This window comes from Cydia pomonella, chromosome 9 (assembly GCF_033807575.1).
Source record: "Cydia pomonella isolate Wapato2018A chromosome 9, ilCydPomo1, whole genome shotgun sequence".
NCBI lineage: Eukaryota > Metazoa > Arthropoda > Insecta > Lepidoptera > Tortricidae > Cydia > Cydia pomonella.
In genome coordinates, this window is record NC_084711.1 from 12,585,604 (window position 1) to 12,603,883 (window position 18,280).

The 18,280-nt window shown below is 38.3% G+C and overlaps 1 protein-coding gene and 2 long non-coding RNA genes across 4 annotated transcripts in view; 1 reads left to right on the forward strand and 2 right to left on the reverse strand.

Moving 5' to 3' along the window:
* LOC133520915 (ecdysone-inducible protein E75) overlaps positions 1-18,280 on the forward strand; it is a 147,259-nt gene that overhangs the window by 76,500 nt on the left and 52,479 nt on the right. The window contains exon 1 of one of the 2 annotated variants that reach the window (XM_061855596.1): positions 13,061-13,196. The exons of the other annotated variant lie outside the window; for it this stretch is intronic. Within the exon in view, the coding sequence (XP_061711580.1) occupies positions 13,100-13,196 (97 nt within the window). The 5' untranslated portion in view covers positions 13,061-13,099. Of the gene's footprint in view, positions 1-13,060; positions 13,197-18,280 lie in introns of those variants that run through there. 2 annotated transcript variants of the gene reach the window in all.
* On the reverse strand, positions 5,321-6,624 carry LOC133520920 (uncharacterized). The gene is made up of 2 exons (XR_009799831.1): positions 5,905-6,624; positions 5,321-5,742 (listed from the first exon to the last, which is right to left on the reverse strand). It is a non-coding gene; the product is annotated as an uncharacterized LOC133520920 (long non-coding RNA).
* Positions 10,441-12,928, reverse strand: LOC133520921 (uncharacterized). Its single transcript, XR_009799832.1, has 2 exons — positions 12,582-12,928; positions 10,441-11,080 (listed from the first exon to the last, which is right to left on the reverse strand). It is a non-coding gene; the product is annotated as an uncharacterized LOC133520921 (long non-coding RNA).

Here is an 18,280-nt window from a genome sequence, read left to right on the forward strand (position 1 = left end):
GTACTGTGAAATAAGTATGTTGGTATGTCGAAATGGGAGGAGAAATGACTGACGAGACTTGAAATGTTAAGTTCAGAACCATGATTTTGTGTGCCAGTTGGTTTTTGGATTATATGTCAATAAAATTCGGATTAAATAGTTTCTCAGAATGGTTTATATTCACATTTTTGCTCTGAAACTATCAACTTTTCGCAAGTACTTATCTATCAAGCAATCCTATTCTAAAGGGATTAAGTATATTATTAATTTATTATAAAGTAGCTACTTTTTTGACAGCTACAAGAAATGAAATTCAAAATTTGCAGTCAATATTCTTTATTCTTTTAAACCTAGTTCTTTATTCTTTTATAATTGCATACATGTAGTAGATACAAAATATATTAAATACTATATGTATTGGGTTAATACGTTTGCAATATCTACACTAATTACTTATTCTAACATTATACACATAAAATATACATATTTACAAATTAAACTAAGTTTAACTACAACTGTCCGCTATAAATTAATCGACAGAATAAAAACATTTCGCTATGTACTAGGGAATGCAATAACCGGGCGTTTTTCATTACCGGTAATTTACCGACGCGAGGTCCCACTAACCGGTTAACCGGTAAATTACCGGTTATACGTTTATGAAATAAAAAACATTGATTTTGCATTATTATTGATTGTGTCCTTATTTTCGTCAGTAACCTTTAAAAGTAATCAACAGCACGTTATAGAAACATCGATAAAACAAAATAATGAAAATAAACTATAAACATTAAACAAGATATATTTACTAATCATATTAAATAAAAAATCAAACATGTATCATTTCAAAGCGAAATGAACTTGTACATTAAATAAGCAACATCAAACTTTTTTATTCTTTAAAAATCGCAGTAATCAAAGGGTAACAAAAATTATAACTAAAGAGTGAATTCAAATGTCATACAAGTTTGCATTTACACATCTATCAATATAATATTGTTATTAAAGTAACTAAAACCGTAATCATCTAGTAAATATAAGAAAAATTAGTTTCATTCATCAGCAAGATTAGTTTCATATCATTTTAACACTAGTTAATTTAAAATTGCACTTAAGTTATTGCAAACTATTAAGGGGCCGTTATCGATTTTAGTCGCAAAAATGTCAAATTGATAGATTAAGCGCATGAAATTGTACACCTTTTGTTAACTATTAAAAATAACAAGTACTGGTTTTTTTTAGCACGTCTTGTTATCTTTCATTATAATAAAAAAAAAATTAAAACACTCACTTAATTAGTAATGATTTTTTTTCTGGTGGACGTTTAGGTAAACGCGCGAAAAGCAGTGATTTTGTCGATCTTATTTGTAAATTTCGTTAAGTTTGGACTGCTAAAAATGGTAATTTTGTATTACACATATCCTGTACTTCAACTTTAATAAACTACATTTTTGTTACTATAAATTTGAAGTAGTGTAAATGAAAGTTAGACGAAATCAATTTTCTCCAGAAATTACTTCAAAACAAGTGACAATTTCTCTGAAAATTGACTTAATTTCAACGTAATTTTGATACTTAAACAATCTACAACATTTGCTGAAACTGTTCTTATACATCATTTTGTATAATTTACTACCATAATTTATATGAATTTTTAAAAACTATCCCTTCTCGTCATCTATTACCGGGGACGCACGCTTGCGACCTCATTATTAAAAGGCAAGATGAAAAAACGTGCTAATATAAACCAATACTTGTTATTTAGATATTACGTAACAAAAGGTGTACAATTCCAACGACAAAATCTATCAATATAAAATTTTTGCTCTAAAATCGTTACCGGGCTCTTAAGATAGGAGTTGGAATCAGGAACATGTCATCATCAGATAATTCTGTTAATTATATATAAAATAATTGCGTTTGTTAAATATCTAGGCGATTAATTAGAACGTTGCTTAGACATTCGTGAACGATATCTTGAACACAAGTAACCAGCGGTAGAAAATGTTCTTTCGCATTCCACACTTGTGAAGGGAAAGGGCGAGGGATTAGCGACCACTTGTCACAAAACATAGCTTCCTAGTTCCTACTCCGACGAGATCATAAGATGCAGAAAAGTAAGTATTTTAAGTGTCTCTTCGTAATCGTAAACCGTAGTAATTTTTTTTTTTGTAAGTACGAAGACATAGATGGGCTAATTCAACAGGTTGTTACATTTTTATTTGCCTATACAACGTTCGGTAAATTCCCGGTTACGGCTGGAAATTACCGGTATTTTACCGACTGTAATATTGGTCAAATTACCGGGTAACCGGTTAACCGGTTAGCATTCCCTACTATGTACACGACTGTCACGCAACCTAGTATACGCAAATCTAGGGGAAAAAGTCAATTCACATCTTATGTAACTACTCCAAAACTAAAAACTACTGAACGAAATCCGTTACTACTACATACGACTTTCATCTATCAATAGAGTGATTCTTGAGGATGGTTTAGGTATCAGGAAAAAATCACGCTGGCTAGGAGCTTTAATCGAAAACGCTGCCTAATCCGTTTAAGCTATAACAATACAATGTATGGTGGGGTTGTCTCTTTTTCATAGGTCTACAAAAAAGTCCGTGATGTTGAATGTCTATCTTTTAAGGATAACTTACTATACCCATTCTTAGCTTCTAGAAAAAGCTCAATAATATGTGGCATTTGCAAAGCTATTTACACGGATACAGTAATATGAATAATTATTAAATTAAATACGTTAGGTATATTAAGCATTTCATACAGATTACAATGGTCCCTTACTTACACCATACAATATAAATGAATATTTCAGGAGTAATAGTAAATTAAAGTTCCATTGCGAACCATATAACTTGTACGAAATGTTAAGGACGCCGCAGTTAGTTCTAATTTTTACCACCTTATGCGCTGCGATCACTTTACTTACCTCCACCACGCACTTCGCACGTATGACGTAGCCAGTCCTACTGGCGATGCCACCGCTGTTTGTTTTTTCGTATTTGATCGCACACATAATGTCAGTACATAAATTAAAACAAAAAACTTGTAAATCGGAGTAGATAGCTATTGTACTGTAGTGTAATTGTATTGTAGTGTAATTCACTGTTTTAGTCTTAAAACAACAAATGAGAAAGGAGCCACAAATAATAAATCTTTCATAACCATTTACACTATATACATTTTTTGCGTGTGACTGTTAGGGAGAGTTAAGGTCATGGGTTCAACCCCGAATTGTATTAACCAATGTGTTTCTTGGAACTCATATGTTCGAATTTTCGTTTGATATTTAATAAAACATCGTGACGAAACCACACTAATCTAAGGCCTAGTTTCTCCTCTGGGTTCGAAGGTAATCAAAGAATAGTTATAAGGGTAATACAAGGTATTTATATATTGCCTTTACTTTTCTTAGGCATCATCACACATGTTTATCTCCGGGAAAACAAAGGCACAGTTAGGCCTGATAACGCATGGTGACATAACGTCTCAATAATACAGTGTGCACATACACGCATGGTGACATAAGTTACCTTTCGGACAGGAAGCAACGAGTTAAGCTGGGTGTGCATGTTAGCAATGATGAGTATGTATCGCACGGAGTTCCGCAGGGTAGTGTCTTAGGACCAACACTATTCTTGGCTTACATAAACGATCTCTGTGACATGACAATAACGAATGCTAAAGTTCTCTCATATGCTGACGATACAGCCATAGTCTTCTCTGGTAAAACGTGGATGGAAGCAAAAACATGTGCTGAACAAGGTCTAGCTCAGATTTCTAGATGGTTAAAACTAAATCTGTTAACGCTTAACACAGATAAAACAAAATACATGTGTTTCAGCATCACGAATTCCACCCAACCCAACTTTGATGTAGATCTCAAAATCCACACTTGTGACAGAACGAGTCCCAATAATTGTAATTGCCCAATCATTGAAAAAGTATCAAAAATTAAATACCTGGGAGTCACCTTAGACCAGCATTTAAATTGGTACGCTCACATTGACCAGCTAATCTGTAGGGTCCGTAAGCTGCACTGGATTTTCAGAGCGCTAAGGCATATTGTACCAGGTAGAGCACTAACAACTCCGTCGAAACAACGGAATATACTGTCAGAAATTTACACATCCCTGGTACAGTCTGTCTTGGTGTACTGCATATCTGTCTGGGGTGGAGCTGCTAAAACTCGACTTATTAGCCTGGAAAGAGCTCAGCGTGCACTCTTAAAAACAATGTATTTAAAAAAAATCCGTTTCCCGACCGAATCATTATACCAACTAAGCGACCTATTATCAATAAGGAAACTATATATTCTACAAATCACTTTAAAAAAACATAAAACCCTTTCTTACAGTGCCGAATATGACTCCAGAAGGACAATAAAAAACGTTGCTAGTATAACTAAAACTAAAACCAAGTTTGCGCGCTCACAATACAATTTGAAGTCTAGTCACATTTATAACAAAGTCAATAGGTGCCTAAACATTTACCCAAAACTTCACTACGAGTGTAAATCAGCAATCATAAAATGGTTAAAGTCGAAAAGCTACGAGGAAACAGAAGACTTACAAAATTAAAACATACTATATCTTACTAAAGATCCACACATCAACTTACTAAATACACACACACACACACACACACACACGCACACACACACGCACACACACACACACAATTACTGGCTCCATTATTCCTTTTTTTTTTACTTTTTTACTATTTTCTACTGCATGTCTGACAACCCCGATACTTACCTAGTTCTATAAACAATTGTTATATGTGATTTTAATTGTATACATATATTATTAGACTTACTTAAATTTTCGTGTGACAATCTGTAAATTAAGGAAGAGCGGTGTTGCCCAATACAGGCAAATTTTGCTTACCGGGTAGCACTATCCCCTACTTTATAAACACCTGTATATTTTACGAAAATAAATAATTTTAATTTTAATTTTTTTAATTTTTTAATAATAATACCTAGTCAATAACTGCAATGACTGTTCTGCACTTCCAAGGCTAGTACAATTGATCTTACTAACTGGGTCATAGGTTCCGTTCAATTACTTTAGGTTAGTCAGTAATCATCAATTCATGGCTCCTCTACATGATGGCCCAGCGTAGGCCAGTCCTAGGGACGCATTTATAAGTTAGAGGGAGCAAGTGATATTGCTATCTCATTTCACCGCATAGCTGCGTCCCTTGGACTGGCCTACGCTGGGCCATCGTGTAGAGGAGCCCTTAAACTGCGTATCACTTTGTGACATTTAGCATCGCATGAAATAGGATAGACTACCAAGAGTAAGAGAAGAAAACTACCCGCATTTTACACAATATATTAAAATTAAAAAACAAAAACCTGAGCTGGCAATAGACAATTAAGGGCGAAACAAGTCTTTAATAGTGGTCACTTTCCTGCACTATGCCGCGGTACATCGCAATTGGTGTTTTTTTATATACTACGTCGGTGGCAAACAAGCATACGACCCGCCTGATGGTAAGCAGTCTCCGTAGCCTAAGATCCGGAATGACATCCGCTGTACTGTGCCCTACCACACTGAGCGAGATGACATTCACAATGCCCGTACCTCTCTTCGGACGTAGTTTAAGGACGTACCCGGGTCCAAAGGTGGTGGCTATCTTCAGTCGTTGTTCCGGATCCTCAGCACGGGAACCTTCCGGACGTAGTGGAGCATGCGCATCCAGGTTGGTGGGTTCCGATTTTAACTCCAGACTTGATCTCTATGATGTTAGACATTTTAGGAAAATTCCGAAAATATTGAGTGACTGCGACATCCGGCCCACATATATTCACGGATGTGGCAGCCACACAGACAAATTGTAATGTATAATAATAAAAAAATTACATAACAATCCAATTAGCAACTAAAATTAAATAATTACATCTCTAACTCGATCTGGGGACACAATAACAGCATTTAACGAACAAAATGAGATAAAATATAGATATTCAATGAATTATTTATAAAACATATGTGACCGGTTGACAATTTCTCATTTGAAAAAAATATGACAGATTGCCAAACGAGATTTTAAAATGTTTTTATTTTGTTAACCGGCCAGCACAAAGCGGTTAATGCGAAGAAGGTTTTATAGCAATCCCTTACAACTTTATATATATATCAAAAGGATAAGGACTAATCTTGAAAAGTAATAATTGAACTTGATCGCATATTAAACTAAGCGACATTATTGCGAATCCATTCACTTATTTGAAGACCACTCGACATGGCGAGAACTTGTGCACTTTTCACAAATAGCGGCGCTGTGATAATTTCGGCAATAAGTGACGAGGAATTGACATTAGTTTAAGATTCAGACACTACAAACAATGCTGATAAGAATACAGGGTGATTTTGTTATGACTGACCATACTCTGAGGGGTGAATAGGTAGGTCATACTGAACAACTTTACTACGGAGCCAACACCGAAATCGAGAAAAGAAATCTGATGTTTCACAGAAAACATTGACATATGATTCGCCAAATCGTATGAGACAGCAGATTTATTTTTTGCGTTGTGGCTGTCAGTCCCATAGTAAAAGTTGATCAGTTTAATATGACTTATTCGTTCAGCCCTCATAGTATGGTCAGACATCACAAAATAACTCAGTGTAATATATATATATATTTTACACTGAGATTTGATTGCAATTTTTATTCAACTTTGTTCCTTTAGTATTTATCGAGAAGACATGATGAAGACGTACTTTGACAGGTGATAACAATCTGCTAATGTTGTGTATGATTGATGGGTGTAAGAAACCTATTTGGCGCACTGAGCGCCGCGCTCCTTACATGTCGAGATGATCTATTGCATGTATTGATCACGTCAGTAAGTTGAACAAACGCAGCGAGTAAAGACACTTTTGTATGCTTTGTTTTACCTAGAACCATTTGTTTACTTATAATCTTACAGATATGATGCCTATTAGTAGTAGTTAACTCGGCCAGCGTAGAAACTATACCTATACAATTCTGTCTCGTTATCGAGATGAAGCTTGTTCATCGCTTCGATATAATACAACGTAAGGAACAGATTTCTTTTACTTGTCAACATCTTGTTTATGTTTTCATCAAAGTCAAATTTTCCATGCACAAAACTCTGTTACTGGCAATAAAATAACCTCAAACAACCTAGGTAAATTGTATGTACCTAGCCTGTCCGAGCTGCATAATTCAATCATCAAAATCACCAGTTAACTGCGACCCCGATAAATTGTCAAAATATACAGCTCAGTTCACCTCACGTTCGATTACTAAAGCGAATAATTACAGCTAATTCTGGACCGTTACGATTCTCGCGTCTCGTAAAGTAGCCGGAGTCATGGCTGCTCTCCTGGCGGCATAATTGGCCGCCTTGGCCTAAAAACTGCTCTCCGACCGATTCGCCAATTCTAGATTTAGGTTTCCAGATCAGTGGGTTGTGCTGGCTTCCGATGGACGCTGACAGCGATTTTTGTTTAGGCCCTATTTAAAATAATATTTTGCTACTAGCGAAAATCCACAGCTTTTGTTTTTTTGGGCACTGTAAAATGTGAAAAAAAGAAGAAAAAAAAATGCGTATCGGATTGATAATAAGAAAATAAATAATTCATTTCTATAAGAAGATTTGTAGTTTATAATTTGTAAAGCATTTTTTAAGTCAAGTTAAGTAAAAATTTCAACATGCGGTTATATTCATAAGATTGTCAATGTCAATTAACGTATCACAATTATAACAAAAACGTGTTGGTTGCGTGCGCCGACTGGTGTAGTATTTATACAGCCACATATTTGCAAGTACAATGCATTGGCATACATTACACTAAAATTATCGATGATATATATTGGAATAAATAAATATTATAAGGACAATCTTACGACGTTTCTTCAAACAAAAACGTCAGTTTTGACACTGACACTGACATATCTGATCCATATCGTAACGTTAGCAATTTTTTGACGTATTTTAATGTTCGATTCGGACATATATAGTAGATACCCGTATAGTGGAACTAGAACCGGTAATGGGACATAAAACCACAAATTTTGTAAGTAACAAAAACTAGTTTATAAACACTGGCAACATTTTACCATAAACAAGAGTTTGCTTTTTTCTTAAGTAATTGGCGCCAATCCAAAAGTTGTCGTGGAACTGAAAAAATAATCTGTAAGAATTCTTAACAACTCCGCTAAGAGATGTGAGTACGTTTTTTAAATTATAATAAATTATTTACTTCGTGTAAATTAGAATGTGTTTTGTTAATTGCATTTACCATGAGATTAGGTATACAACACATTATGTTGTTACTCCAGAGATGTAAAAAAAAATATATTTTGCCCATTCCCATTATAGGAGCTGTAAAACCGCATACCTCCTATGATGGGACAATCTTATACAATGATGCTTGCCATGCCGTAATTTCATGTTTTAAGAATATATACTCGTAAGTAAAATGTAGTTAACAAACATGTCAACTATTTAAAAATTTCACGTGTGTGGCAGTATGGTATGATAGTCAGTAGCATTACTGCATTTCTGAGGCAGGAATGCAATCGGCAGTCATGTCGCGTTGCGTTTAATACTGCTGCAGTAATGCTGGTGCAGTCTGAATACGAACGGTACCTTAAGGTCTTGTTTAGACGGCGCGCATGGAATTTTAGCTACATTGCGGACTATTGAGGATATAGTACATTGAATTCTGCCGACCGATCACATGCCGCAATGTAATGAATCTCGTATGCGACTTCTCTCATAGTCTAAATGAGCCCTAATATACTGAAGTGTTGAATTAAATACATTTATTTTAAATTAATATCGATGTTCCCTATTCTCATTCTATTTTTTTCAGATCGCTAGGGTCATGTACTCATGTCTCATTACTGGTTCCTTTCCATTACCGGGTCTCCATCAGTAGAGCTTTGTGGTCCATGACTAGAGATAAAAAACATAGTTTTAATTTGTTGATTATGTGGAAACTAATTGCAGTTACTTTTGTACAATACGCCTGAAACATAAAAGACGGATAGGACATTCAACTTTTACACGCTAAGGAGTAGAATTTTTACATGTATCAGGGAAATGTCACAAATGCTACAAATTTGCTCTTAAATGTCCCATGAGTGAGTGAGTGAGTGACTGCTACGACGTAGAGCTCGTAGCGGCGCGACCCCTGGAAAAGCGTCCGCAATGTGCTACGAAGCTTTACCAGCCTGCTGGTGCACCGTGTGTGCCTGCGGCTTTTCACTGCTTATCGAGTTTCAAACTTTGATACGTTACTTCGCTCGTAGCTAATTAATCAATGTATTATCACAAGTTTTAAAATACAATACGTATTAGGCGGTAACGACGCCGTTTCAGGATGCGGCGACGATGTGATATTTGCTTTAATTTAAGTTGTAACTAACGAATTACTATAAATAAAATCTAACAAGTATTTTTTAACCGATGTCAATGGTTGGAATGGAATTACCCAGCTATAGACCAAAAGCTGCAAAGTATGGTCCAAAATGAACTCTATACACGGTGTTTTTGTAAACTCCACATTGAGTACCGGGAACCCGTTCGGCGGGTTCTCTGTTCGTAGTCGCTTTCCTCTACAAAGTGGGAAAACGCTGGGATCGGCTACGAGCGTAGCGCTACGAAAACGTTGGTAGCGAATGTGTTAACTTCAGGGTATGGCTATGTACATTTAAGGAAACTGAGTGGCATTGTCAATTTTTAATAATTATTTTGACTTTTTTCGTAAAAAGTAATCAATTGTCGTTGTTGTAACTCGGACATTATTATTTAAATCCACCACACATTTCGAATATCGATCGTACTCGTACTTGCGTTTAGTAGCAAATATCGTCGAGATAGTACTTGCGTTTATTAGCAAATGTATAAACTCATACGAAACATTAATCAATATGTAATCAGGCCCTAAGGCAAGTCGGAGGGGGCCTTATCAGATAAAAATAAATCCTTGATTATCTTTTAAAATGTTAGTTAATTGAGAAAGTTACTTAATTTAAGCTCAAGAATGCACCCTTGAAATTAACGGGTAATTCTCACCACCAAGTTGTTACCAGCGGTAACTACCGGATTTTTTTTTTCACCTTTTATCAATGGTTTTTGGTAACTACTGGGTTTTTTTCCAGTAGTTATCACTAGTAAAAGATGGGATTTTTTTTCGCAGTTGTTACCACCAACATTTTGATAACCAACTTGGTTTGGTGGTGTCCTGAGAAATAAAATTCCCAGTAGTTACCTCCAAACCAAGTTGGTGGTAACTAGTGGGAAAAACCCAAATTAACGGAGTTTGATAAAACACCGTGTATAATAAATAATATCTTAGTTCAGGTGTGACTATTATTTGAATGTTTGAACTCGTACATACATTTTGAACTCGTGGACCATAGTGCTGTAAGGACTTGATTATTGAAACAACGACATATTGGAAGTGTCTTTTATTTGTAAAGCGCTGTCTCACTCTTACCTTACTGTTTATACATATCTCTATTCTTGTTACTCTAACGGTGTTATTAAATATCGAATGAGACTACTATGGTTCGACCTAATAATCGACTTTGCCCTTACATGCCCTTTGAAATTTAAATTGAAAAGAATATATTATTTTAATTTTAAATTTCACATCTCTCTTACCCTTACAGTGCAGTATCTACTGAACTATATTTCAGTGGTTGTGGGGTAAGTAATGTTACAAATTAAATTTATTTATATAAAAACAACAAATTCCTCCTCAGTTTTTTTTTTTCAGATGAATATTGAACCTGGGTAGGTACATATTTCAAATGAAATATATTTAAAATGTTTGTTTTTCAATTTGGAACCGTTTTTATTCTGTAAGATTAAAAGTCTCCTTACTCCATGGGGGCTACCTATGTGGGAACTGTCAATATTTTCTAATTAGAGGTACAAATATGCTGATTTACTTACTTAAAAATATGCTACTGGATTAAACTAAAACAAATTCCGTATGAGTTCTATACTAAGTTTTTATTAATGGTTTCTCACTTCACCTATATGTCGGTCATGGGACCGGGACGGAGTTTATACTGTGGGAAAATATACCTTTTTTTTTTTACCCAAGGGGAATCCGTTATGGATCCCACTGGCACGGGAGAAGCCGAGTGGGTATGTCCGACTCCCACGGACTAAACCCCCTGGTGTGTTCCACCGCGCGCTTTGTGGACGGGGTTTCGGGAACGCGATTGTAGACTTCCGATACCCCGTCGGCGTTGCCATTACGGGCTCGTCGTTTGTGGCTGCTGCAGCAGCCTACTCCGCTGAAGACGCCTCGGAACACTTGAGGGCCTTCCAGCTCGGAACCTCTTTAGGCGAGTGATGGAACTCCCGGTCCATCACCCGCAGGTTCCCGTTAAGGCGGCATCATTCGGGCTGCGTATGCCCTTAGACGCCAACCTGGCCTCCTACGGCGCTGAGCGAGCGAATTCGCATCGTCCTCGCGCATTCTCTCTGCAGCCTCCTTTTGCGACAGGACGGTGACGCTAAAGGAGGCCACTGCCGCCCACGCTTCCTCACTGCTGAGCATGCGGCGTATTAGCGCCGGCAGCGAGAGGTCTCCTCCTATGGCCGAGGACAGGATAGCGCGAGGCTCCGCCCAAGCAGGGCACTCTTCGCGCGTGTGTTGCGCCGTGTCCACGGCTCCTCCATCGCAATGATGGCACGCTGTCGTCGGCTCCCTTCCCAACCTCTCACACAGGTACCAGCCGAAACAGCCGTGCCCCGTTAGGAGCTGCGTGAGATGGAAGGAGGGTGCGCCATGCTTGCGTTCGACCCATTCTTTCAAAACGGGCCGAACAGTGGCCACCAGGTCCCGGCTAGCTCCCGGGATTTCCAGACGCTCTGACCACTGCTGGTAGAGGACGTCTCGCGCCTCTTCACGCCACTGGCGGACCTCACGAGGGGCAGGCCAGTTCTCCTCCCTCCTTGCTGCTAGCACCCGCCAATAGACCGCGGACTGAACCTTGGCTTCAAGATCCCATGGCGGGCTCCCAGCTAGCAGGCCGGCTGCTGCGTGCGAGTTGTCGCGGTACGCTCGAGCCACCCTGAGAGCTATGGCCCGCTGCGGCCGGCACAATAGGGCCGCACTCCGAGGACTCAGGGTATCCGCCCATATTGGCGCCCCGTAGAGCGCCATTGAGCGCACCATACCCAGATATAGCCTCCTGCAGGCTCCTCCTGGACCGCCTAGATTTGGGAGGATCCGCCCAAGCGCTCCGGCTGCAGCCAGCAATTTTGGAGCCAGGCGCTTGAAGTGCTCCTCAAACTTCCACCTACCGTCGAGAACGAGTCCCAGGTACTTCATCGTCGACCCGACGGCGATGGAAGTTCCTCCCACAGTTATCTGTGCCCCCTCTGGTGGTTCATTTCGAGGTCCGTGGAAAACCAGGACCTCGGATTTGTGCAGAGCCACTTCTAGGCCTATAGCCCGTATCCTGTGGACCACATGAGCCACACCTGCTGTGGCTTGGTAAGCGGCCTCCCTGTGGGTCCTTCCACGGGCCGACTTGAGAGTGTCATCAGCGTAACACGTGATGGGAAAATATACCTACCGTAAGATACCTTAAGGTATATTTTTCCGAACAATGTAGTATATACGAAACAAAGCAGTTTGTAAGTTTGAGATAACTCGTACTCTGACTCAGAGATTTGGTTTCCGTAGAATCATCTTTTAATTGAGGCTTTGATTGATTACAAAAATTCCAAATTGGGTAAAAATTGAACGAATTGAAATAAGTGCCCTAAAAACGAGAATGTATAAAATTTTCTTGTCGACACATTAATATAATTTAATTTTAAATAAAGATATGTATACGTTGTTTTAAAACAACCTTTAACTTCAAGCGTGGCTAAAATTAGGTGCTTAATTCTGGTAGGCTTATTTTCACCACACCTGTATATGGAAACTTCAAGAATATATTAAACGTCATCCTCCAGACCTTCAGATACAATTTTAAAACAATCAACCCTAAAGTTACTGGTCGGCGCGCGGCTTAGGGGCGGGCACCCCGCTCGGCTCGCTGACGGCGCATTCGCGCCGCACGCCGCCGCCGGCCGCACGCGTGCATGATCCCCGCCGCCATGACCGTCACCGAGTGCCGCAAGTACGAGCCCTGTCAGCAGCCATCGGATGCTGATGTCCTCCTCGGCAGGGTCCTGGCAGGTGAGAATTATATCACCTTGCATCACCCTCAGCTGGCTTTTGTTTTTCAGTTACGTCATACGTTACAATGTGCTCATTAATATTGATAGTAGAATCATATGTTATGTTAACCGTTGTTTGTGGTTCTTCCTAGTGAATGTTTTGATTCAACTGTAAAATTTTCGCGCCATTTTTGTTGTCAAAATGTCATGAATACTTAATGAAAGTGTTGCAAATGTTGTCAACTAATATTAAGTTGCTTTTAACAAAGAGTATCTTAAGACGTAACATTTGAAAATAGTTTTACTAGTATTTTCCAAATATATTTTAAATATATTCATGAATAATTTGATTACGCGCGAATAACTTTAAAAATCGAAAGTTCATTACTAATTCATAAAGTGTAGAAAAATTGTACCTATATCTGGTAGGGATAAACGTCCTTTTCACTTTCCTGCGACACGAGGCGGGCGGGCGCGGGGGTGCGCGGCGCGGGCGGGGATCTGGGTCAAGCAGAGTTCGTTGCCCTCGGCCTTCCCGGCTATATTCGACGGCGCTAATCACCGCACCGAGCGCGCGAACGGCGCACGGTGCGCCGCATGTACTCCTCTATATTAGCGTAATATGTATGAAAACGAAAATAGTTTTTGCTAAGCAAGCGTAGTCTTAGGCATATGGTCTAGTATCAGTACAAGCGCAAATAAATACGAAGACTAGACATCACTTCATTACCTAACTTGCATAATGCTGAATTTTTTTAAGTTTAACGTTGATACAATGAGACAACAAATGATATATATCAGACGTAATAGTAATAATGATAGAGATGATGTTAAGGTTGGCATAACGTAATCTGGTTTGGTTCGCGCGCGCTCGCGAACGCGATCGTTTCGCAAGTATAGCCCATCGCTGAATGCCATTTTATTTTGGAGGCCGCGCGCGCTCCGAGGGCCCGCGGTCAACGGCCCCGCGCTATCTAGGTCGCCTCAGAATAACCTAGCGCCGATACTCTAATAATAATCCACGCGGAGCCTTGGGTCATACAGCCGTCCTACTCTCACCCGCGACACCTGCCTACATGCGAGCAACTCTACTCTTTTCGCAACACTTAGTATGTGTAACTACACGCACTCACACCACGACGAGCGTCGATCGTCTCTTTTACTCTTAACGCAATATACAGAGGGAGTAAGCGAGCCCTCTTGAAGTTTCTAGATCTCACCAATCTCACTACATAGACACAGTACCTTACTCTTACTAATAATAGGTATACGTTTACATAACACCTGACTTACATTCTGACTGTTGCTTTGCCATTTGGACCAAAAAGATTTTTGAATAGGTGCCAAAGACTTGCAATGCAAATCCTTTGTCTAGTACTGAGAAATAAGTAGCTAATTCTTATAACATAATAAATAATACTTTTTTTCTTTTGCTTATTTATATAATTATGTGTGACCCTGCCTACGAAGCTGATGGTCCCGGGTTCAAATCCTGGTAAGGGCATTTATTCGTGTGATGAGCATGGATATTTGTTTCTGAGTCATGGGTGTTTTCTATGTATTTAAGTATTTATAAATATGTATATATTATATATATCGTTGTCTAAGTACCCTCAACACAAGCCTTATTGAGCTTACTGTGGGACTTAGTCAATTTGTGTAATAATGTCCTATAATATTTATTTATAAAAGTATTAGTCATCCATACTGAACCGGATATCGTTCTCTCAAATAGTCATGTTGTATTGTCTGATATAACTACTGATTTCACATAGATAAACTCCACAATGAAAGTAGTAGCACGTCGTAGAAACGTAACGCAAAGCTCATAGAGGTGCTACGCAAATTTTTTAGCAATGTCTTATCAATAACGTTCAGTTATTTAGGATAATTTGAAGAATTATAATATGTTATTTTTTGGGATTTATTAGTTTGACCCCGCTAAATTATCTTCGGAATCGTATTTAAATTTGTTTGTATAAAAGTTATCTCAGGATAAAAATTGAATAGTGTGAGTGGTGACAATAACATAGGTAAAACAATGCGCTGATAGCCGTCGTCTCGCTCACCATTAAAACTATAACAAGAAAAACTCATATCTCATCTGGCATTAACACACTTTATTTGAGTTGGTTTGGTTTATAAAAGTGTGACGTTGGCGCGGCGGCGGCGCGGGGCGCGGGCGGCGCTCGGTATTGCGATCAAGGCCCCGCGAGCGTTCACCTCTCGCAAATGGGTCATGCTTACCGACCCGGCCCTCGTACATAATAAATAACCGTTTTAAAATCACTAAATCCGTCCCCGTGACGTCAAACTATTTTATAATATACACGATGGCAATATCTGGCTTACGTTACTAATAAATGATTATTTCCTAAGATCGCCCCGTTTTCTGATATTAAACGTTATGGTCGTAACTGTTAACGTTGCTGTACTTAGTAGCAGATATTACTTTTGCTTTCAAATAAGTAAACCTACCCACAAGCTTGCTTGTTTTGCTTGGTGCTTTTTGTACCTATTACAACACAAGCCTTATTGAAATTACTGTGGGACTTAGTCAATTTGTGTAATAATGTCCTGTATTTTTGATTTTTTTAAATAATTTATTTCCGTTCACCAACATTTTACTTATTACAGGCATTTATAAATAAATTCTTAAAAGCATTTATCATATCAGTACGAATGAAGTGATATCGAAAGTTAATCGCGCGAGGTTAAAGCCCGGTCGGGGTCTTCTTCTAAAGACAACCAAGGCTGTATAGTAAAAAATAAGGTTATAATGTATGTTTAATGTATTTTATTATAATGTTTAATGTCCATACGTAAACGCCTAGTATAAGCAGGCACTGAGTGTGTGTACCTGCCTGTATCATGTAACATAGGCAACTAGTTGTCAAAAATTATGTTATATCTTTTCGACTTTAAAATTTAAATCGGGAGAGAAATCGGTTTGTTTGAATTAGGTTGTAGGTTTTTTTTTTATTATTATTCATAACGTTTGTTACGTTGTAAGTAACTAAGTTTTTCCGGAAAGTAAATATTTTGTTTAAAAGATAAAATCCAGTTGCCTTATAAGTACCTATGGGATCCAGGAGGAATCGATGGGACTCCTCAAATTATATAAGCAAAGGTATATAGTGAGTGATTTTCATCGTCAAATCAAGATGATGATGCAGTGAAACTTAATGAAGTGAAACTGCTGATGAACACCAGTACGGATCTCCTCAACGACGCGCATTTTACGTTTGACGATTTGCCTTCTCCGTTAAGCTGACGACTGTTTCGTGAAGTCGGTTTCTTAGGGTTCCGTACCTCAAAAGGAAAAAGCGGATCCCTGATAAGGGATCCCCATAGGGTCACTTTTTGTCTGTCTGTCTGTCTATCCGTCCTTCCGTCTGTCTGGCAAGACCCTTTATCTCAGAAACGCGTGTAGGTATCGAATTTATAAACTATAATTAGACTCAGTTCTACAGTCTATTAAAGCTGAGAAAAAATCGAACTTCTAGGTTAACGTAAAATAAGATACGGCCGTTTATGCTGAAAAAAAAAACATATATTTCGACACTTTAGAGGAAATCAAAATTTATAAGGTACTTTCCGTTGACCTAGAATTATCACATTTGGCAACTAACATCGTCTTATACTACCAGTATATAACTATAAATTTGTAAAAAATAAATAAAGAATAAGTTAAATTTGTACGAAGCTCTCGATGGGCGAGTCCAACTCACACTTGTCTTGTGTTTTTTTTTCTTTTACATTTTTATTTAGCGCCACTATCAAAATGTGAATACCTAACGGGTAGTCATTAACAATTTTGGAAAAGTGCTCCATCTAGCAATGTTATCGATTCGATCACTGTCATTAAAATGTGACGTAACAACTCTAGGTTTTCGAAAATACATAAATAATAAAAATACAACCGCATGTACATTAATTATAATCGCAAGTTAAGTACACTTACATTAAATTCGCACTCAGCATATTCTCAGTCGGCAATTAAATTCACACTAGAACAAAAGCAATTAAGATGATTGGTGTAAATGTTAACATTCTTATCTTTAATGCAATCATGTAAAAATAAATGCGTAATACGAATCCCGAGAGGCATTGAGAAGAGAAGACCAGAGAGCGGCAGAGGTAGAGCGGGGAGAAGGGGGGCGGCAGCGGGTCGACGAACGCGCCGCCCTGACCCCAATTTGGTCCGCTTTAGCGTCATACCGCGGACCTCGCGTCCAGGCACTCGGCGGAAAATACCCATTGCAATAACGTTTCGACACAACAACATAATGAAAGATTTAACTGAATATTGCAACCGTTACAGAAACACACATACGTTGCATATCCTATGTGGATTGTGGTCCAATTCTAACCACTGTGTGGATAATTTTGCTGTAGCGAAGGTCTCAATCTATTGTAAAATTGATAGTCCAATTATATATAATCTTAATCATTACCTTTGTCATTACTAAGGATTTCAAATATCATTGCTTAGAATGGACATTCATAAGGTTTAATTGTATTTGCTAAATATAATGATTTGCTTCGCGTGACATCAAAAACGGTTTTCTCATAACCTGATAACCTGGTCCCGCCGATAGAAGCGGTCTAAAAAATCGTCTCCATTACCTCATTTTTACTGGTTCATTTTCGTAGCTCTTTAGCAGGCCCGCATCCTTACTCGATTTTTTTGTTCTGATTTTTAAACGCTTTTATTGATGTCTGTAGGTCACGTAGCATTTGAGCCACTTTAGCAAATGGGGGTTAAGCTCAAACGAGAGCACCTTATAAATTAGAGGAAGCCAAAATATGAAATAAAGATAAAACGTTAGCACTAGGTGGTTATATATCCATTGTGCGGTCGTTCGGTATGATAGTGGAAACCGTAAAGTGTGTAAAAGCGAGTTAATGAAATAGCTGCTATGCACACGTAGGTGAGAATGTATGTAGGCAGGCAGTGAGAGCGATAACCACACTCTCATTGCAGCGGTTATATAACCGTCGTATCATCTGCTTTGAACTATACAATAAGTAATAAATTACCCAGATACGATATAAACGCAAAACAATAATGGGTGTTACAGTGACGTCAATGGACATTAC